We start from the raw sequence: 18740 nt of genomic DNA, 5'->3' as shown, positions 1-18740 counted from the left end.
GGGCACAGGAGGGGGAGGAAAGGACATCACGTTGAGATGGATACACTGCAAATAATACCATGGGATCTTTGGGTTGTACAGGGCTATAAATCCTCCATGAGGAGGATTTCAATCCAGATCCATTCATACGGAGCACATCTGCCTGGCTTGTGCACCTCAGAAGCACTAACTCTCTACAGTCTCCTGTAACTTATGTTCTTGCTTGCAGCTTCTCAGGTTTGTTTTCCAAAATCAGTCAGTGGCACAACAACAACAACTCACCTTTAACGTAGTAAAACGTCCCAAGGCACTTGACAGGAGCTTTATCAAACAAAATTTTACACCAAGTCACATAAGGAGATATTAGGACAGATGACCAAAAGCTTGGTCACAAAGGTAGGTTTTAAGGAGCGTCTTAAAGGAGAAGAGAGAGGTAGAGAGGCAGAGATGTTTAGGGAGGGAATTCCTGAGCTTAGGGCCTAGGCAGCTGAAGGCACTGCCGCCAATGGTGGAGCGATTAAAATTGGGGATGTGCAAGAGGCAAGAATTGGAGGAGTGCCGAGATCTCGGAGGGTTGTAGGGCTGGAGGAAGTTACAGAGATAGAGAGGGGCGAGGCCATGGAGAGATTTGAAAACTAGGATTAGAATTTTTAAATCGAGGCGTTCCGGGACCGAGAGCCAATGTAGGTCTGCGAGTACAGGGGTGATGGGTGAATGGGACTTGGTGCGAGTTAGGACATGGGCAGCAGAATTTTGAATGAGCTCAAGTTTATGGAGGGTGGAAGATGGGAGGCCAGCCAGGAGACCATTGGAATAATCCAGTCTGGAAGTAACAAAGGCATGGATGAGGGTTTCAACAGAAGATGAGCTGAGGTAGGGGTGGAGATGGGCAATGTTATGGAGGTGGAAATAGGCGGTCTTGGTGATGGAGCGGATATGTGGTCAGAAGCTCATCTCAGGATCAAATAGGATGCCAAGGTTCTGAACAGTCTGGTTCAGCCTCAGACAGTGTCAGGGAGAGGGATGGAATCGGTGGCTAGGGAACGGAGCTTGTGGTGGGGACCAAAGACAATGGGTTCAGTCTTCCCAATATTTAGTTGGAGGAAATTTTTGCTCGTCCAGTGCTGGATGTTGGACAAGCAATATGACAAATGAGAGACAGTGGAGGAGTCGAGGGAGGTGCTTGTGAGGTAGAGCTGGGTGTCGGCAGCATACATGTGGAATCTGACATTGTTTTTTCGGATGATGTTGCCGAGGGGCAGCATTAGATAAGAAATAGGAGGGGCCAAGGATAGATCAGTTTTGATGATGGCAGACTTTTCAGCCATCAGTCCTGGACTCTAGAATTAAAAGAAAAACCTCCACAATAACCATCAGTCATCTCCCTTAACTCCTTTGTGTCCTCAGCCCCTACCCAAGACTACCCACACTGGAAAAAATGTTAACTGCAAGTTGAATTTTGGGGCTGCCCATTCATTGCAGCAATACGTTATCCCCAGAAATTGGGCCCTCTACAGTTAAAAGGAATATCTAAACACTTGTGCCAGAAATTTTCAGCAGTTCAGATTGCCAGGATTCAGCAACTACAGCACATTGAAGTTAAGAGACCATGTTCCTGAAAGTCTGGCCGTGGTTTTAAGCATTATTGGAGAGCAAGAACCTGTTCAAACAATTTGTCAATTTACACCTTCGCCTCACTGAATAAATCATTTTGGTTCCCTTAGAAAAGGAATGGGTATCAAATGAGCAGAGGGCATCTTATGATAAAACTTCACCTTTAGTTCCAATAGCTGTATGTTGGAGAATTGATTATTTTTGGACCCTGCTTTAGCGTTGTATGAGCAAATTTCGATCCTCCAACATGCAGATACTAGACCTAAAGTTAATTTTTTTTGCACTCCAGAAGTTTAACAATCCAAGACACAAAATCTTGCATTAATATTGCACCTTTAACATGGTAAATCATCCCAAGGCACTTCACAGGAGCGCTCGTTAATAGCAGTGTGAGCACCTGCCGCTGACTACAGTGAGCCGTATGACCCGCGCAGAAGTGAGGTAAAATGAAGCTGTGCAGCACATCAAACCATGCAGAAACATAGCCCTCTACAACCAAGGGCATGACTCCACATGATGAGACATTTCATAATATCAAACAATGACTAATTTGATTTGAACAGTATACCAACTACATGTATTTATATAGTGCCTTTAATTTTTAACAAGTCCCAAAGTTCTTGATAGAAGTGTAATAAAAGAAATGGAAACCAAGCCAAAGTAGGAGATATTAGAAGGGTGACCAAAACAATGGTAAAAAAGGAGGATTTTAAGAAGGAGGAGAGGGATGTGGGAAGACAAAGATCTTTAGATAGGGAATTCCAGAGAGTGGGGTGAATGTTGATGAAGATGTGGCTGCCAATGCTGGGGTAAAGGGGGTGACTGGATGCCAGACATGCAGTCTGACAATATTGAGGTAGTGGAAGGGTTGAGAGAGCTGTTGGAGAGGTGGAGCTGGTTGTTGTCAGGATACATGTGGAAGCTGACTCATTGTCTGCGGATGATGTCGCCAAAAGGGAGCATTTTGATGAGGAGGAGAAGAGAGCCAAGCATAGATCACTGGGGGACTCTGGAAATAATTGTGCTCAGACAGGAGGAGAACCATTGCTGGAGATGGTCTGGCTACAATTGGATAGGTGAGGTAGACCATGTCAAAGACTGTAGATAGGACGAGGAGGGATAATGCATCACAATCACAGTCATAGAGGATTTGATTTGTGACTTTGGTTAGGGCCATTTTGGTGCTATGGCAGGGGAAAAGTGACAAGGATTTGGAAGGTGGACAATATGTTCAAGGACTTTATAGAGAAAAAGGTCATTGGAGATGGGACGATAGTTTGCACGGACATAGGGGTCGAGGGTGGGGATGATGGTGGTTTTGAAAGGGAGGGTAACAGTACTTGAGGAGTGGGAATAATTTACAATGTCAGCTAGCGTGTGGGTCAGGAAGGGAACTTGGGTGGTTAGCAGTTTGGTTTTCAAATCAAAATAACTGAAGTGAATGGTCCTGATCTGCTGTCCAAGCATAGCTGCAGTATAGCTCCAAAGCAGTGAGGTAAAATGAAGCTGTGCAGCACATCAAACCATGCAGAAACATAGCCCTTTACAACCAAGGGCATGACTCCACATGATAAGACATTTCATAATATCAAACAATGACTAATTTGATTTGAACAGTATACCAACTACATGTATTTATATAGTGCCTTTAATTTAAAAAAAGTAACATTTCAAAAGTGCCCTGGCATCCTGTTGCACCTCTTCCATGAATAGAATTTTCTTTACTGTTAGGAAAAAAAACAAGCACTCCTACTGCTCTTTCCTTAAAAGTCATCTGCTGGAGGAACAGAGCGCTCAGTGGTTATATCAAAGTACGAGTGTACAAAGCTCTGCGGTCACACTTGAGCTGCTTAGCCTCAGGTCTGTGTGCATTATAACAAGGGTCTGCTGACTGTGCATCACAGTTAGTGACGTCTGGCTCGGGTCATCACCTGAAATATAATCGTGGTGTTAAACTCTCAAATAACTTAATTTTGAAGTGAAGTGTTTATAAAGGAATATTATCCATCATTTTCCACCTTGGGGCTTGAAATACCTTTTATTGAACTATGCTCTTCTCATTAGCATATGAGTTATACTGTAGTCAAAGTGAAACCCAAGCAGTGAGAGTAAAGAAAAGAACTTGCATTTATATAGTGCCTTTCACATCCTCAGGACACCTCAACTTCTGATATGTAGTCATTGCTGTTAGGTAGGTAAATGCAGCATCCAATTTGTGTACAAGCAAGGTTCCACAAGCAGCAATGAATAAATAATCAGTTAATCTAATTTGGTGGTGTAGATTGAAAGATACATCTTGTCCTGTATAACTCCCTTGCTGTTCTTTGACTAATGTCATGGGATTGTTTATATCCATCTGAACAGGCAGATAAAGCCTTGGTTTAACAGGATGGAATCTCTGCAAGGGTTCTCCAATTTCCTGCTGTAGCTTCGACAGAAACCCCAGAGAAATGCCGTAAATGACTATTTAAGCCGTTTTTCCAGGGTTTCTGCTGATCTTCCACTTATGGTGGGAGATCAGGGAACCCTTGCAAAAATATTACCCCCAACATCTTATCGAAAAGACGGCATCTCTGACAATGCAGCGCTCTTTGTACCGCACTATCAGCTTACATTATGTGCTCAAGTCCTGAAACGTGACTAGAATCCAGAACCTTCTGAAGCAGAAGTGAGATTGCGACTACTGAGTCAAGCAGACACTACTGATGAATGTGGATCAATGCTTCTTGCCTTTAGTATAGTCTGCGGTCAGATTGCCAATCTGCTTATTGATTTTCTCTTGTACATATCAATGCAAAAAATGTTAATAGAACTGTGCCAGTAGGGATTGTTACTGGAAACAATATCAGCAATCTGTATTTAAATAGAAAAAGTAGATAGGTAAATGAATATGTTTTGAAGGCTGATTTAGTTTTCTGAGCAAAGTGGACATATTACATAATTTGATTCCTAAAACTGAAATATTCCAGAATACTACATAATGAAAACACTATTTGACTTTGTCACTGTAAGCCAGTAGACCTGATAGAGGTCTTTATGATAATGACAGGGTAGAGGTAGGGAAAATGTTTCTACTTGTGGGCAAGTCCAAAACTAGAGGTCATAAATATAAAAGATAGTCGTTAATAAACCAATAAGGAATGCAGGAGAAACTTCTTTACCCAAAGAGTGGTAAGAATGTGGAACACACTACCACAAGGAGTAGTTGAGGCAAATAGCATAGATGCATTTAAGGGGAAGCTCGATAAGCACAAGAGGGGGGGGGGGGGGGGGGGGAAGGAGGAGAAAAGGAATAGAAAGGTATCCCACTAGGGTTAGATGAAGCAGGGAGGAGGCTTGTGTGGAGCATAAGCACCAGCATAGACCTGTTAGGGTGAATGGCCTGTTTGAATTACATCAAAAACTGCAGAATAATGTAAATATTAAAAGGAAAAAAGGCTGCAAATGGCATTGGACAGAAACAAAACATGTTGGAAACACACACATAAAGTCAGCATATGTAAAGAGGAAAAAAAAAGTTAACATTTCAGTCTTATACCCTCTGTGAGAGAACGGAAAAGCCAGCATTTAATAAAGGTTGAAAACAAAAGGGGGTGTTTCATACAATTCATCTGTTTCACCGTGTATGCTATTTCTAGTCAACAGTATTGTCTCAAACTATACTGCAGCGGTCCTGGTCCACTGCTTCACGTCATCCTTCGTTTTATTCAGCACTTTAATGAAACCCCCCTCATTCAAGTAGTAAGGGCTGGAACCTAAAGTAACTCTTGGATCCCAGCCTCCGATCCTCCTTGCCCTTCACTTTCTTCTGACCCTCACTTAGTGATCGGTTTTAACCATCCCCTTTCTGACCCGGAATGATTTGTTTTCAGCAAGGGACTTAGCTTTATCCCCCTCAATGACTTCTGAGATCAACCTGACCAAGATCATCTACCACCTCTGTCTTTGTCCAGGAAGCTTGCCTCCTCTCCATAAATCTGCCCCCATTCTCATTTCTAGCTTTCTCCACCCTGGATTTCTCCCTCTAGATCATTTGCCTTGTCATTGAAACCTGCTACCATGATATTGGCTGCCTTAGTTTCTCTACTCCTGTTACTTAATCTATTTCCTTCTGAATTCAAAGCTCTCCAATCTTAAATCATCTAATGTGCTGACAAAAAGGACCTTTACCTGGCTGCAGCTGAATATAAACTATTGGATGACTTCTCTATCTCCCTTTAGACCTTGACCTCAAAACCAAATAATCATTTCCCAGATGGTTATCATCTCAACTGGAAATCTACCCCTACCCCGTTGTGCATCTTGGAAAGTAGAGTTGGAGAATAAAGTGGACTGTATGAATAAATTGGTGGGACTGCATTGAGCAACTAATTTTCTTCAACCTTTCAATTAAAAACAGCAAGCCTAACAGGGCTCATTGTTATTTCAGTGCAAATGGTAGGCGAACTTTTAAGCGCACATGTGCCATCAGAAGTGGAAATCGGAAGTTCCTCTACCAAATGCCCTGCTTGTCTAGATGTTTCACAGAAAGGAGATTATGCTGGCTGACTCACCGTTCAAATGGCAGCAATTGTGTGAAGTTGCTCTCCTGCCCAGCTTGGAGCAAAATATTTGTTATTTGTGCCAGAGAAAGGTATGTCTAGTATTTAAGTCAAACCAAAATTTTAACTGCCTGATAAGTCTTAATGACTGCAAATGACTCTGGCACTGGAAATTTACTTTTGCAAGTGTGTGTCTCATTCCTTCACATTTTAATTGTTGGACATTTAAAAATTGTCTCGATCCAATATTTCTTACCCTTTCTGTAACTGATTTTCCATTGAATTTACTATTCCAATTGACACTGCCAGGTCTGCGCTGCTCATAGCCAGATTGAAGAATTGTTAAAGGGGATACACAGTTCTTTGCCCTGTTCACACAGCTCACAGATGCACTTACTTTAGCAAGTTGGTGCCCAAAAACCCATGGATAGTTTGTGGGTAAGTTCAAATCTAATGAGCGGCAGATGCCATTTGTTTGCTGCTCAGCGCAAAATCTGGGCCAATGTCTTAACCTGTCTGACTTCTCTTCCCAGACTGCTCTCTATTACTGGCAATAGGCTTTACATATACATCAGTTACAAGCCCAATGACTGCCACAACGACTTGGATTATGGTTCTAGTCAGGCACTGTGGAAGTGCAATAAGACCCTTGACCATGTTTGCCCTATTTCCTATGCCTCTGCTCTTACCCAATCTTCTCATGAAGACAAGAGGCTTCCATCACACCAACCTCCCCATTCAGCTAATCTTCATGATCCAACACCAAGGACAACCTTCCCCATCTCAGTCTGGTGGGTAGACCTTAGGGACTACAGAAAGTGAATTATTTTTAAAAAAAATTGGAATCTTTTGTACTGGGAGTTAGCAGAAGAACTTACATGCCTTTATCTCAGTTGATTGATGGCTCTAAATATGTCTGGAAAGAGCTGTCAGAGGAAAAATTGGACCACAAAGAACCACAAAGTTAAGGGAGGTTATCTTAGGATCAATACTAATTGGCAAAATGTCCTACTGTAATGTTTGCTATTGCTCATTTGCCATTTTCAATTAAACTTCCAGTTTGTGACTTAAAAGGCATAGTTTGATTATCTACTAGGCTTTAGAAAGTAGTATTTGAAAAGAGAATGAGATCTCTAGTAAACTAAATGCACTAAAAACTATTCTGTAACCTCCAGACTAGCTTTGGGAATGGTCTTTGACAGAAGGTACTGATGATAGGGAATGAGGGCTCACAAGAGTGGTCTTTGCCCAAGCATGAGAAATAAAAGTAATAAATGAGATTAGAGTGACAGACTAAAATTTTGAACAGCATTTTTTAAAGTTAATTAAATAGGAGCAAACAGCATTCTTCAGAATAAACAAATCTGGATCACAAGCACATTTAATTAGAAGTGGAAAAGAAACAATTTAATATAGTACTCAAATGAGAAACTATAAAAAACAATGGTATAGGAATGGGGAAGAGTTGAGTCATTGCAAACTGAAGGCTAATGAAAAGGAAAATCAATGTATGAAAAAGTTCAAGAATTCAAAAACCTGACTAATATCAACACACTTACTATTTTATAATTCTCTTCCCCCTCCCAAAAGCTTAGCCTCAGTGTACCCAATCTGAAAAAAAAAAATCCTTGCTGCTTCCTAATCCCAATTGCTTTAGTGATTTCTGCTAGATTGCAATTAGGGAACAGTGATAAGCATTCACTGTAAACATAAAATCACAACTCTGCTTAGGACTTCATACAAGCAGTTTACTGCATCAGGTGCGTCTGGCTATTGCCATAACAGTGACAACACTAAGAAAACAAATACACTATTTGAATGAGAGTTGTTTATTTAAGATTAATATAATCTGTTCATTTGGCATTTATGACCAATAATTCCAAGAACAACAGAAGCAACAACTATTGTTACACCTCCAATCAGTAGCAATGGCCAGGAGTAAGACTTCTCTTCGATATCTGATGAAAAAAAAGCCAGACAAGTTGCAAATATATTTCAGAATCACGGCTAGAATCACTAGCTCAAGAATGGTTCTTCACCTGTCACAATCTTGCTTTCCAGGGTAGGGATTTCTGCCACGATCACCACTGCTCCTGATGATACAGATCCCTGCAGATGGTGCTCTGCACCTGCACTTCGACCTGCAGTTACACAGTTTGTCAGTAGCATGCAACAAGCACCACCACAAGTTTTATTCCAATCTTAATACCTTACCCAGCCTCTGTTTTCCTGGTATACATTGACCAGGGCAAAGTTGCCCACTTACTGGGTCCTTCCTGCACAAGACTACACTGCAATGAAAGTACACCTAAAATAAAAGTACAGCATTATTATAGCAGGACATTATGTGGAAAGCACTGACCAACATGTTTATCTGAAGCAATCCTCACCTGTCCCACTATGGTATTCAGGTTGCCCACAGTAAAAGCAAACATCTTGACCTCAAACCTTTTGTAGTGAGTGGGGTATCTGACCCGCTCATTACTGGTTACTGGATGAAAGATGGTCATATGCACATCAGCCTTGTTCTCACAGCTGTTTAAAAAAAGTTAGTTAGTTATTCAAGTTAATTAGCTCCCCACCTTCTCCAGAAAGAAGTGGCTCATACTTGCCTTTCGACAATGATTGGCCATTGTGGAATATCATTTCTGTCTGGTGATGCAGTTGCCCAGCAATCTTGCAAGAACAATTCAATTTGTGGATCTTCTATGTGCAACAGTTGCACTTCAAAGTACAGGGGATCAGTCAGATACTTCACTACTGGATAGTCACCTTCTTCATACAGGTTAGAATACAACACATCTGCAAGAATCCAAGCCAAAAAAAAGTGAGTTCCAGAGAGAGGGGCTCTTCCCATTTCAATATTAAGCAATCATGGATATTCAGTCACATGATTGCATACTGGACATGTGGGGTACAACTATTTTAAAATGGAAGCTAGTATAGAACTGTAGTTTAGGAGCTTTACCTTTGGAAAGTTGCATAACTAAGACAATAGGTCCATATCCAGGTACAACAGCTGGCAGAGGATTTACTTGGTGTTCAAACTGAATATGCAGGGAGTCATTTATGTGGTAATGACAAGATATGGCAAGCCTAAAAAAAGGAGCAAACACGTGTTATTTACTATTTATATACCCACAAAAAGGAAAAGCCTTTGCTCAGATTCTTACCGATATATTGGGTCACTAGTTGGTTCTGATTCTCTGAAGTACACCACTTCATTCTCATAGATCATGTAATTCTTCTCAAACTACAAGAGAAGCCAATTAGTCAATTACTAGATGCTTGCTGAGCCCTTCCTGCAGCCTCCAGCTTATGTCAATCAACAGAAGGCCATAGTTAGCTTACCCTTCTAATTGTTCCACATGAGTTGGCAGAAAATTCAAAGACAGCTTTGAATTCATCACTCTCCTTTGGCTTGCAGCTTCTATCCTTCAGCATCATTTTGGCAGCATCTATTCCCAACAATGCTTCAAGTTTTAGAGCAGTAATAACCATTCTTCCATTTGGCAAACAAGCTAAGAAGAAATAAAAAACTCAGTATGTCAACAGTGCAAGGCAGGCTTTGGATATGAGTGAAAGCCAAGAGCTTACTTATGAAGTCTGCTGTAGAAAAGCTGCAGGAAACAGAAAAGTTGGTCAGAACATCCAGGGTTTTATTATCCTTCAGTCTGAAGTCAAATCTGTTTCTAAGGCCTTGGTCATTCATTGCCTGTAATGAAGCCACAATTAGCTCAAATTAAAAGCCAAAAGAGGGACTAGGTAAAAGCAGCTTACCTCATGGACAACTTCAGCTGCATCATGTGGAACAACAAGTATTAAGTGGGTACCATTATCTCTCAGCATATAACCAGTCTGCTCAGCAGACTGAGGGGTTAACTGTACATTGCCAATGAAAGGAATCCAGTACTGATCCAAGGTTCCATGGGTTATCACCAGTGTCATGTTTTCTTCATCACAAAAGCCATTTGCCACAGGAAGTACTAAAGTAAACACAGTATTATTTGAAGCCTTTAAAGAAAGCATTCCTGACTTAGTGGGCACAAGGAGAAAAACTTACCTATTTTATGTTTATGGATTAAACGAGCTATATGTGTGAATATTACATTTTCTGGTACCACAGTCAGGGTGTAAATGATGTCAAGGGTGTATTGTTCAACACCATCTCCTATATACTAAAAAGAAAGCAAAGAGTCAACAACATTTCAGGCCATGTAGGAACCCACATTTCTCACCAATATTCCATTACCTTTCGGTCTACAACTGGTGACTCCATTGGAACTTCGAGAATGAAGATTCTATTTAGGGTTGTCTCGTTTGTGGTAGTCCAGTTGTACACATTAAATATCTGGTTTTCTTCATCCACAGGGAAGGATTGAGAGCCCAGAGTGAGCTTTTTTAGTTCCACATCAGAAAGAAAGTTGCCTAGTGTGACATTGAATAGCCATTGCTCAGGAATGGTATCTGGAATAGATATAGAAAAGTTGAACTCCAATCTGGAACACATTTATGTCGCAGCATAATAAACCCATTTAAGTCACAGCTGTGTGAATTGTTCAATATCTGCATGAAACATCAATTGCCCATGCAGTGAACAAGTGATGTAACCAAATTGATCAGCTTGGACTGATACTTGATGCATTACTATAAACAAGCACTGAACAGTGTGTTGGAGCAGAGAGTTAGAAAAAGGCATTTTCACCTTTGGGGCCTGGATTTTAATCCATCCAGCATGATGGGAACATCTGACATCCACATATTCAACTGCAGCAGTTTTGATGGGGACAAGGGCATTTCATAGTAGTGGAAGAGACAGGACATATGTATTATAGACTCAGGTCACACTATTTGCCAGTAGCATGAGATTGTGGAAGCAGGGCATTCTCTCAGAACTCCTGAGCCCAAAAGGATTCAAGTGTTTGTTTGGTTTTGAGCCATGCACTATGGATTACTAATTTACCATACCATTTTTGGCAACAGACAAAGCAGTCTGCTTGATCAGCATATCAGCCGCTAGTCTAAAAGTCCATCCCTACTATACAGTGGTGCAATGTGAACTAACAACTCAGCAATGCTTCTTTGGCAGCACCTCTCAAACCTGTGACCTTTACCAGCTCAGAAGACAAGGGCAGAAGGTGCATGGGAACACCTCCTCCCAAGTCACACCCCATCTTGATTTGGACATATCACAGATCCATCATCCAGGATTTTAACCCAGCAGACTCCCAACAGCATTGTGGGAGCACCTTCCAAACATGGACTGCAGCAGATCAAGGCAGCCCACCATCTTCTCAGAGCAATTAAGGATAGCCAATAAATGCCAGCCTTGCCAGTGATGCCCACCTCCAAGGAATAAATAATAAATTGAAAGATGAGACTTTTGCATGCATGATCCAAAACATTTCAATTTTAATAACCAAGAACATATGCCAGCTTATATTTAAGACCACACTACATACCATCAGTGAGAACAAGGGGCTGAGGAATAAAGGGAGCGGTGACTGGATGGATCACATTGATTTTATTCCATCCCCATGCCTCATCTTCCCACAGGTGCTCCAAGAATAGGTTAATGCTGTATTTGATACCATACTGGCCATCCACCACATGGCTCTGAAAGAGAACAATTCAGCTATTAGAACTGAGTGATGTTACATCAGAATTTGAACACTGATTACAGCAACATTTTACATTTGGCTGATATTTTCTTCAGGTTCAGTCACAAACCACTCTTGTAAGTGATCCAAAATTCTAGGAAATTTCTAACAAGCTCAAGGGCCAAAAATCCCTGTCACTTTTTAAAAGAGTGTTTGTTTGAAGTCACATTCTCAAGCTCAGATTGAATAAACCCTTAATTACCTGCAGCTTAGGCAAAAATCTGTTTACTGTTGAATCTAGCAGTTAAGTGAACAGAAATACAATATGCTATAGCCTTAACAAGGCCTCAGGGACATTACAAGATAGTTGAAATCAGCTACATTAATCTGCAATGCAAACTGGACAGAGTCTCTGCCTTAATGTCAACAAAATAGCCCTAGAATTAAAGATGACTGGGTGATAAATAAACCCTGAAAAGTCAAACCCACATTGTGGGAATTGGAGGTCTTGCCTTCAGACAGAATCTGGTGGTTGAATGTCAAAATAGGCAAGACATTTCCAGAGTGAACATTTTGTATCTCTGCTTCCAAATATACAGAAGCCAATACCATGATAGCAACAATTATAGATTTGCCACATTTACAGAAGGAGTTTTCTTCAAGTAGGTACAACATTGTGGGCTGCAATCCCTGTCCAAAGGGTATCTATTGTGGAGAATATATCTGCTTTCCATCTGCAATGCAAAAATCTAATTCGTCACCAACCTTATAGTATCCATCCTGTGCTCCAATTGGGACCCTTATAACAAGAGCAGTGTCATTTTTAGCCAGGGTATAATTTCTTTCTGCCATTCTTGTAGGACCCAACTTGATGCCATTTACTCCCATTGAGGTGTTGTCCTGATGAACTGCACTGGTCACAATTGGAGTGAAGATTCTTGGCACTGTCCAGGTGATTATATCATCAGTGAATGTTATACCATCTGAAGTTTGGGAGGAGGAGGGAGGGAGGGAAAATAAATAAAAAAAGTTATGTTTATATGACAAAATGGTACATTTTTAAAAAGTGGCTTCAATTATTCCAGACAGAATGGAAATAACATTCTGAAAGCAATGAATGGCTCCCACACAGTGCATCAAGAGTCCAGTACTATAGATGGTGACATTCTTGGATAGCGACAGAAAATGGTTTGGTTTTTTAAAATAACTCATTTAATTTATGAAGAAAACGGACTGACCAAGCACAGAAATTGGAAACTCTGCCCAGGTTAGTCTAAACAAGGAAGACACTTTTGCTTTAAGTGGTTATAGAACTGGATCCAGTTTTGCATGGCTTGATCTATTCATTCCGTAGGGACAGGAGGGTGAAGAATGTCTGGTGCAACTGAGAGCATAATATGCAAGTTCTTACCAACAGGACAAGCCACTGCTGTATCAATTAGCAGAATCACCCAATGCCGTTTGTGAAAGCTAGTCGATCGGATTACAGACAAGGGCACACCTTGGACCTAATGGGAAAGGGAAATTTACATGAAAAGCCAAAATATTCAACTCCTACCTATAGGAATGCTTCAGTCAAGAATTTTGAGCCCAAACCAGCATGATGGAGAATAGGATTAGTGAACTTACCAAGACTATATGAGCCTCATTTGTATGATATGGAGCTCGAAGCAAAATACGAGACACTGTTGTGTTGATGCCATAGCCTCTCTCATGTGCTTCTTTCACAGTCATACTCCTTTTACCACCAGGAACATGAAATACCACTTGCCATATTCCACTGCCTGCACTACTTGCCTACATGAACAGTAGAGACCACAAAAGGGTGGATGAGTCTTTCCAATAGAGAAAAACTATACAAGAGAATCAGAAGTAAATCATATCCAAGCCAAATATGTGGAGATCCAGAAGTTTAATTTTCCCTAATTTGAATGTTATATAAAAAGATTTCCAGTAATTTCAAGGTGGGGGGGTTCCACTCAACTAGCAGATTGGGATTAAACTACTACACGTTAGCAGGTTGAAAGTAATTTTAGAAAATGTGTGATCTGATTAGATCACATTATAACTCAGGAATATAGGATTGTAATGGAGGAAGGGGCAGGGGGAGTGATTGCAGTCAAATTGAATTGGTAGGGGAGGCAGGTGAACAATAGATTTGAAAAGGAGGAAGATTAACAACTAGAAGTTGGATATATGATTTAATCACGTGTGTTCAGGACAAGTTACAAACTTAATTTTCTGGAAGTAGTTAAGCTCTCCCAGTGACCTTGGAATGCCTTTGACAAAGCATGCCAAACAGCTGGCAATAAGCCTGACTCAGTTTTGTCAGCAAACCCAAGCAGTGACCTTACTCAAGAATTTAATTGGAGGTGGCCACTTCCTGTTGTTAACTGCTCACTTAATTGCATTTCTTGGGGGAATTCAAGTGCTTGCGTGCATTTTCCAGGGAAAATTTTGCTCCATTGTGAAATTCCAACACCAGGAAAAAAAAAGTGCACATGCCACCTTATCCTAAACCATACAACTTCATATTTTCTTTCATTGTGGGGAAGGGGCAATGTTTTTTTTTTAAAAAAGTAGGGCCCTTGATCTGCAAGACGGATTAAAGACAGGAAAAATACAATTAGACAGTTTACAGCATGCAATATGTTAAGCTTCAATGTTTGTTCATGCATTGGTTTTCCTCCCTCAGTTCATTTGATTTCTACCAGTTCTGAAGAACTACATGTAAACATAACTCATCTCGCCTCTCCACTAATGCCATCATTTTCAGTGTGTTACAGTTTAATCTTTTCCTGGTAGTGTTACACATACATAAGCAGGGACATCAGTTACAAGGGTGGGCTGAAGGGTCCAGTTCAAGTTGATTCTCATCTTTTAATCCAATGTGAGGCAAAGATAAACAGATTGAATAAAGTCCTCCCATCTCATGTCTGGAGGAGACAGCCAAACCATGTAAATGTCTAACATATTTGTAAGTGCAATACAGAGTATTGAGTTCAGTTTCCCTCCATTCCAATATTGGAAAGTGTTTATTACAAGTTTGAGAGAGAGTGAGGGCAAAGAAAAAAAGCTACTTACTTCTGGCAGTACTAAAGCCCAATCTTCAGCATCTTGGGCATAATCCTCCTCAATGGTTGGTATATTTCTTTGTACAGAGATCTGGGCATGATTGATGGCAAGACAAAGTTAGTGAATCGTCAACTACTAAATACAAGATCTATTACACCAGTTGGTTACTTAAACAAGTTACATGCCTACAGTTCCAGTATAGCTACAGGGTCAGAGTGTTCCTGTCATTTTCCAAGTGCAATAAGGTCACCTATTGAAATCCAGGCACATGGTCTATCAGACAGTTTAGTGGATTAAGAGTACAAATTATCTTCAGAAAGAAATTCTAATCAAAAAGAACCCACTGGATATACATGACTTGGTAGTTAGTTTTCTTTTATTAAATCAGAACATTTCCCATTGGCTTAATTTACAACTAAGACATCAATCCTAATACAAGGATATATGAAACAGTGTAGAGTACTCTACCTGGAATCATGCAACTCTACCATGTGTATTCAAAAGTAAAACATTTATTAGCAAATGAATGTTATATACACACAATTAATTCAGATTATAAATCAGTAATCTGTATTTGAAGTATTGCATTGATCCTGTAGCCTCCATTCTCAGTTTTGAAATATTTGGCAGTTATATTCAGTATTACTGTCTTTACCTGCATGTAGTTTTCTTCACAGAATATTTCCCTTGCAGCCCATGGATAGTACATACAAGACAGAGTTTGAATATATGTTGAAGCTACTTCATCAGTTCCTGATACTTGTACTTGTATAGTGAGGTTGAATTGCTCATCATTCTACAAACAAATTGGAAATATGACCAATGATATCAAAATACAGTTGGTGACATCATATTTAAAGCAAATCTGCATAATATTTTGGCTTGTGTCAGTGACCTGTTCTCAGGCAAAAAGGATTCTATTGGAGTAACAACCCTGGACGAGCTTCATTAGGCACTCCCACACTAAGGAGAGCACATAACTCCCATTCAATATCCCCTATATGGTGAATTGAAGGTGTCCATCTATGTCCTTCCTTAATGCAGTACATTGAACCCCAAACATCATCTGAGTCCAGTTGGGAGGATGTCCCTCCATTAGGATGTAGGGCTCTGGTGAACTTGCCATCTCACCCACCCCTATTTCCACTGTTCTAGGAAAATAGGCCTCCAAACAAGATCCTTCATGAAATTTAGATAGCATTTAAAAACAGTTCAAACTTCAGTAGCCTGCATTTACCTTGAAAGATGCATCCAATAAACATTTTAAGATTGAAACCAATAATAGTGATATTTGCATCTCATTGGACCACTCAGGTCAAGGCAAAGCTTTATTTTTTTTTTAAAAGCATGTCCTATGCAAATCTCTCCACTAGATGCCCCAAGATCTACTTACCACAATATGGACACAACAGCTAAGGACAGAGGCACGGAATTCCACACTCCAGTGATCCACAGCAATTGTATAACCACACTGGGATGCAAATCTTGGTGTAACAGGAAAGATATAACCAGACTGATCTGAGAAAGCAAACCAAAACAAAGTTAGCCTCCAAACTGAACTCTATGTGCACTTGTTGGTGAATATTTTGCTCTCTGCCAATCAGAAAGCTAGACTTAAAAATGGGAAAAAGTGATTTCCTCAAAAAAGGATGCACTCCCTATGCAACACAGTATTGAGAAACTGTTGTATCAGCTGGTTTGGAACTTACCATCCCCAGACATGAGGGATTGTATGGATGACAAATGAATAATCATCTTGGAAGCCAAGTCAATTTAGGATAGCATATCCATGCCAACCAAGAGTCATCATGAAGATAGATATCAATCCACCAAGACTAAATCCCCTAAACCTAGCAAGACTTCAGAATACCAATTGCATCATACATCACACAAACTACATTTTGCCTATTGAGCTTGTCAGATGTTGCACTGTAGTTTAATTTTGGCTCAAGTCTGTTCAAAATAGACAACTACACATGAATGTTGATTTAATCTTTAGGACAGCCTTCAAGTAACAAATCAGAAATATGATCATAGCAGTAGGACACACTACATTTCTGCTAGGAGCAAAAATAGTAAAAAAGTGATTATCTCTGTTCTGGGAACTATAGCAGTCATGGCTACTCTTCTGGAGAATAACAGAGCACCAGACTCCTTTGTACTCACTCACTACGATTGCAACTGTCCTTTGCTTCTCAGCTTCACTGTCACAAGATCACCCACCTCCAATTGTGCAGTGTTTTAACCTCAAGTGCAATTACTTAACTACATGTCATATTTTAAAGAAATGTCAAATCTCAACTCTGGAGGAAAAAGTACACAGATTGAGATTGTGTTGCTAATTACTGATTTATTTTTTAAATAAAATCAATCATTGGACAATTAGCTAGCACCTCACGGGCATCTCAGAAAAAGAAATCAAGTGAACTGAATGCATCTTCATGAAAAAGTTGCATTACTTATCGCTATAGTGGCACAGGAACAAACTTCGATCCTCCAGCATACGGATATTAGAACTAAACGTGATTTGGGTTTTTTTGCACTTCAGAAGTTGAACAATCCAAGACTATATTGGCACGATTACTGCACAGGCAGATATTGGAATGCTCTTCAGTTTAGGGTGCAGTGAAAAAGTTACAACTCCAGATTGTGGGACCTGAGCCGGTGCAGATAGATAGTTCTGCCACACCACCACCGGGTCCAGGAGCCGAGTACCGTTAAATAGAGACAGATTCCAAGATAACGGCGATGAACTTACCAACAACGTTAATCTGCCAGAACTTCCCTGCAAGAAAGTGCTTATTCAGTCCAACCCAAAAGACACTGTCCCGGCATTCAGTCTTCAGAAAACCTACAGAAAGGGATCAGGGACATTCCTTCACTATCAACACAAGTGAATGTGACAACACAACACATGGGATCTGCACGATATCTGACCTGGAGGCGCAGTTTGCATCCATACTTCAGGGACTATCGCAGCCACCGACAATACGAACCTGTTAAACAAATGAGCAACCTTTAGAAAGATGAGAAATCCACTAAACAGTACAACTTTGACATCGCGAAAAACGTACCCAAATAACAGGACACGCGCCATAGTACGAATCCCGCCCCACTGCCCAGCCCGTGTCTTTTGCTGCAGTCCCACCGCCACTCAATAAATGAAATGGTCCAAAGCACCCAGAGGGCGCGCGCCATTTATACCGGGAGCCGAGCCCGGACTGAGCGTCACGCGCTCGTTAGTAGCAGCGCGAGCACCTGGCGCTGACTCCGGGGAGCCGCACAGGAGTGAGGCAAAGTACTTTGGGGATCTGGGGTGGAGGGTGTTGCACGGAGCAGTCCCGTGCAACAGGCGTTTACGCCATTTTACGGACTCCCAGGCCGCCTGCAATTTCTGCGGCCTGGAGGAGTCCGTGTTTCATTTGTTCACGGGGTGTGGGAGACTGCAGCCCCTGTTTGATTATTTGGAGGGGCTGCTCCTCAGGTTCTGGCTGGGCTTCAGTCCCACGCTCCTGATCTTTGGCCGCCCGGTGAGGAGGGGGGCGGGCAGGTCGGTGGACGTTCTCGTGGGCCTGCTCCTGGGCCTGTCCAAGGTGGCCATCCACAGGTCTAGGATGATCGTGGTCCGTGGGGGCGGTCGCTCGGCCTGTCTGCCTCTCTTCCGCGGAATGCTCCGCGCCCGGGTGGCCCTGGAGATGGAGCACGCGGTGTCTGCCGGTACGCTCGAGGCTTTCCGCGGCCGGTGGGCACCGCAGGGGCTGGAGTGCATCCTGGACGAGGAGAATAAAATTTTAATTTGAACACTTGGTTTTGGTTTATTTGGTTTTTAGTATTTAAGCACACCCCACACCCCCCCCTTCTTATAAAAGGGGGGCCTAATACAAAGAAAAAAAAAAAGGAGTGAGGCAAAGTACTTTGGGGATCTGGGGTG

The 18740-nt window shown here is 41.3% G+C and overlaps 1 protein-coding gene across 1 annotated transcript; it reads right to left on the bottom strand.

The window, feature by feature from the left end:
• Window positions 1-7947: 7947 nt before the first annotated feature.
• On the bottom strand, window positions 7948-17963 carry LOC137321370 (uncharacterized). Its single transcript, XM_067983755.1, has 22 exons — window positions 17884-17963; window positions 17747-17805; window positions 17568-17660; window positions 16203-16327; window positions 15465-15605; window positions 14819-14899; window positions 13364-13531; window positions 13146-13242; window positions 12500-12717; window positions 11597-11750; window positions 10387-10601; window positions 10198-10312; window positions 9915-10120; window positions 9732-9849; window positions 9486-9655; window positions 9308-9387; window positions 9103-9230; window positions 8747-8936; window positions 8525-8669; window positions 8349-8442; window positions 8174-8275; window positions 7948-8092 (listed from the first exon to the last, which is right to left on the bottom strand). Exons 1-22 carry the CDS (start codon window positions 17904-17906, stop codon window positions 7974-7976), a joined length of 2841 nt encoding a protein of 946 aa, XP_067839856.1. The 5' UTR covers window positions 17907-17963; the 3' UTR covers window positions 7948-7973.
• Window positions 17964-18740: the final 777 nt, after the last annotated feature.

The sequence above is a fragment of the Heptranchias perlo genome, chromosome 5 (assembly GCF_035084215.1).
Source record: "Heptranchias perlo isolate sHepPer1 chromosome 5, sHepPer1.hap1, whole genome shotgun sequence".
NCBI lineage: Eukaryota > Metazoa > Chordata > Chondrichthyes > Hexanchiformes > Hexanchidae > Heptranchias > Heptranchias perlo.
The sequence above is the reverse complement of the archived record's forward strand: the minus strand, read 5'-3'. Positions and strand labels throughout refer to the sequence as shown.

Coding starts and splice junctions, on each gene's coding strand:
- LOC137321370 (XM_067983755.1), bottom strand. CDS start 17,906: ATGGCGCGTGTCCTGTTATTTGG. Junction 14,900..15,464: donor GTGAAGAAAACTACATGCAG/GTAAAGACAGTA, acceptor AATCATGCCCAG/ATCTCTGTACAAAGAAATAT. Junction 10,313..10,386: donor CACCAGTTGTAGACCGAAAG/GTAATGGAATAT, acceptor CTTTCTTTTTAG/TATATAGGAGATGGTGTTGA.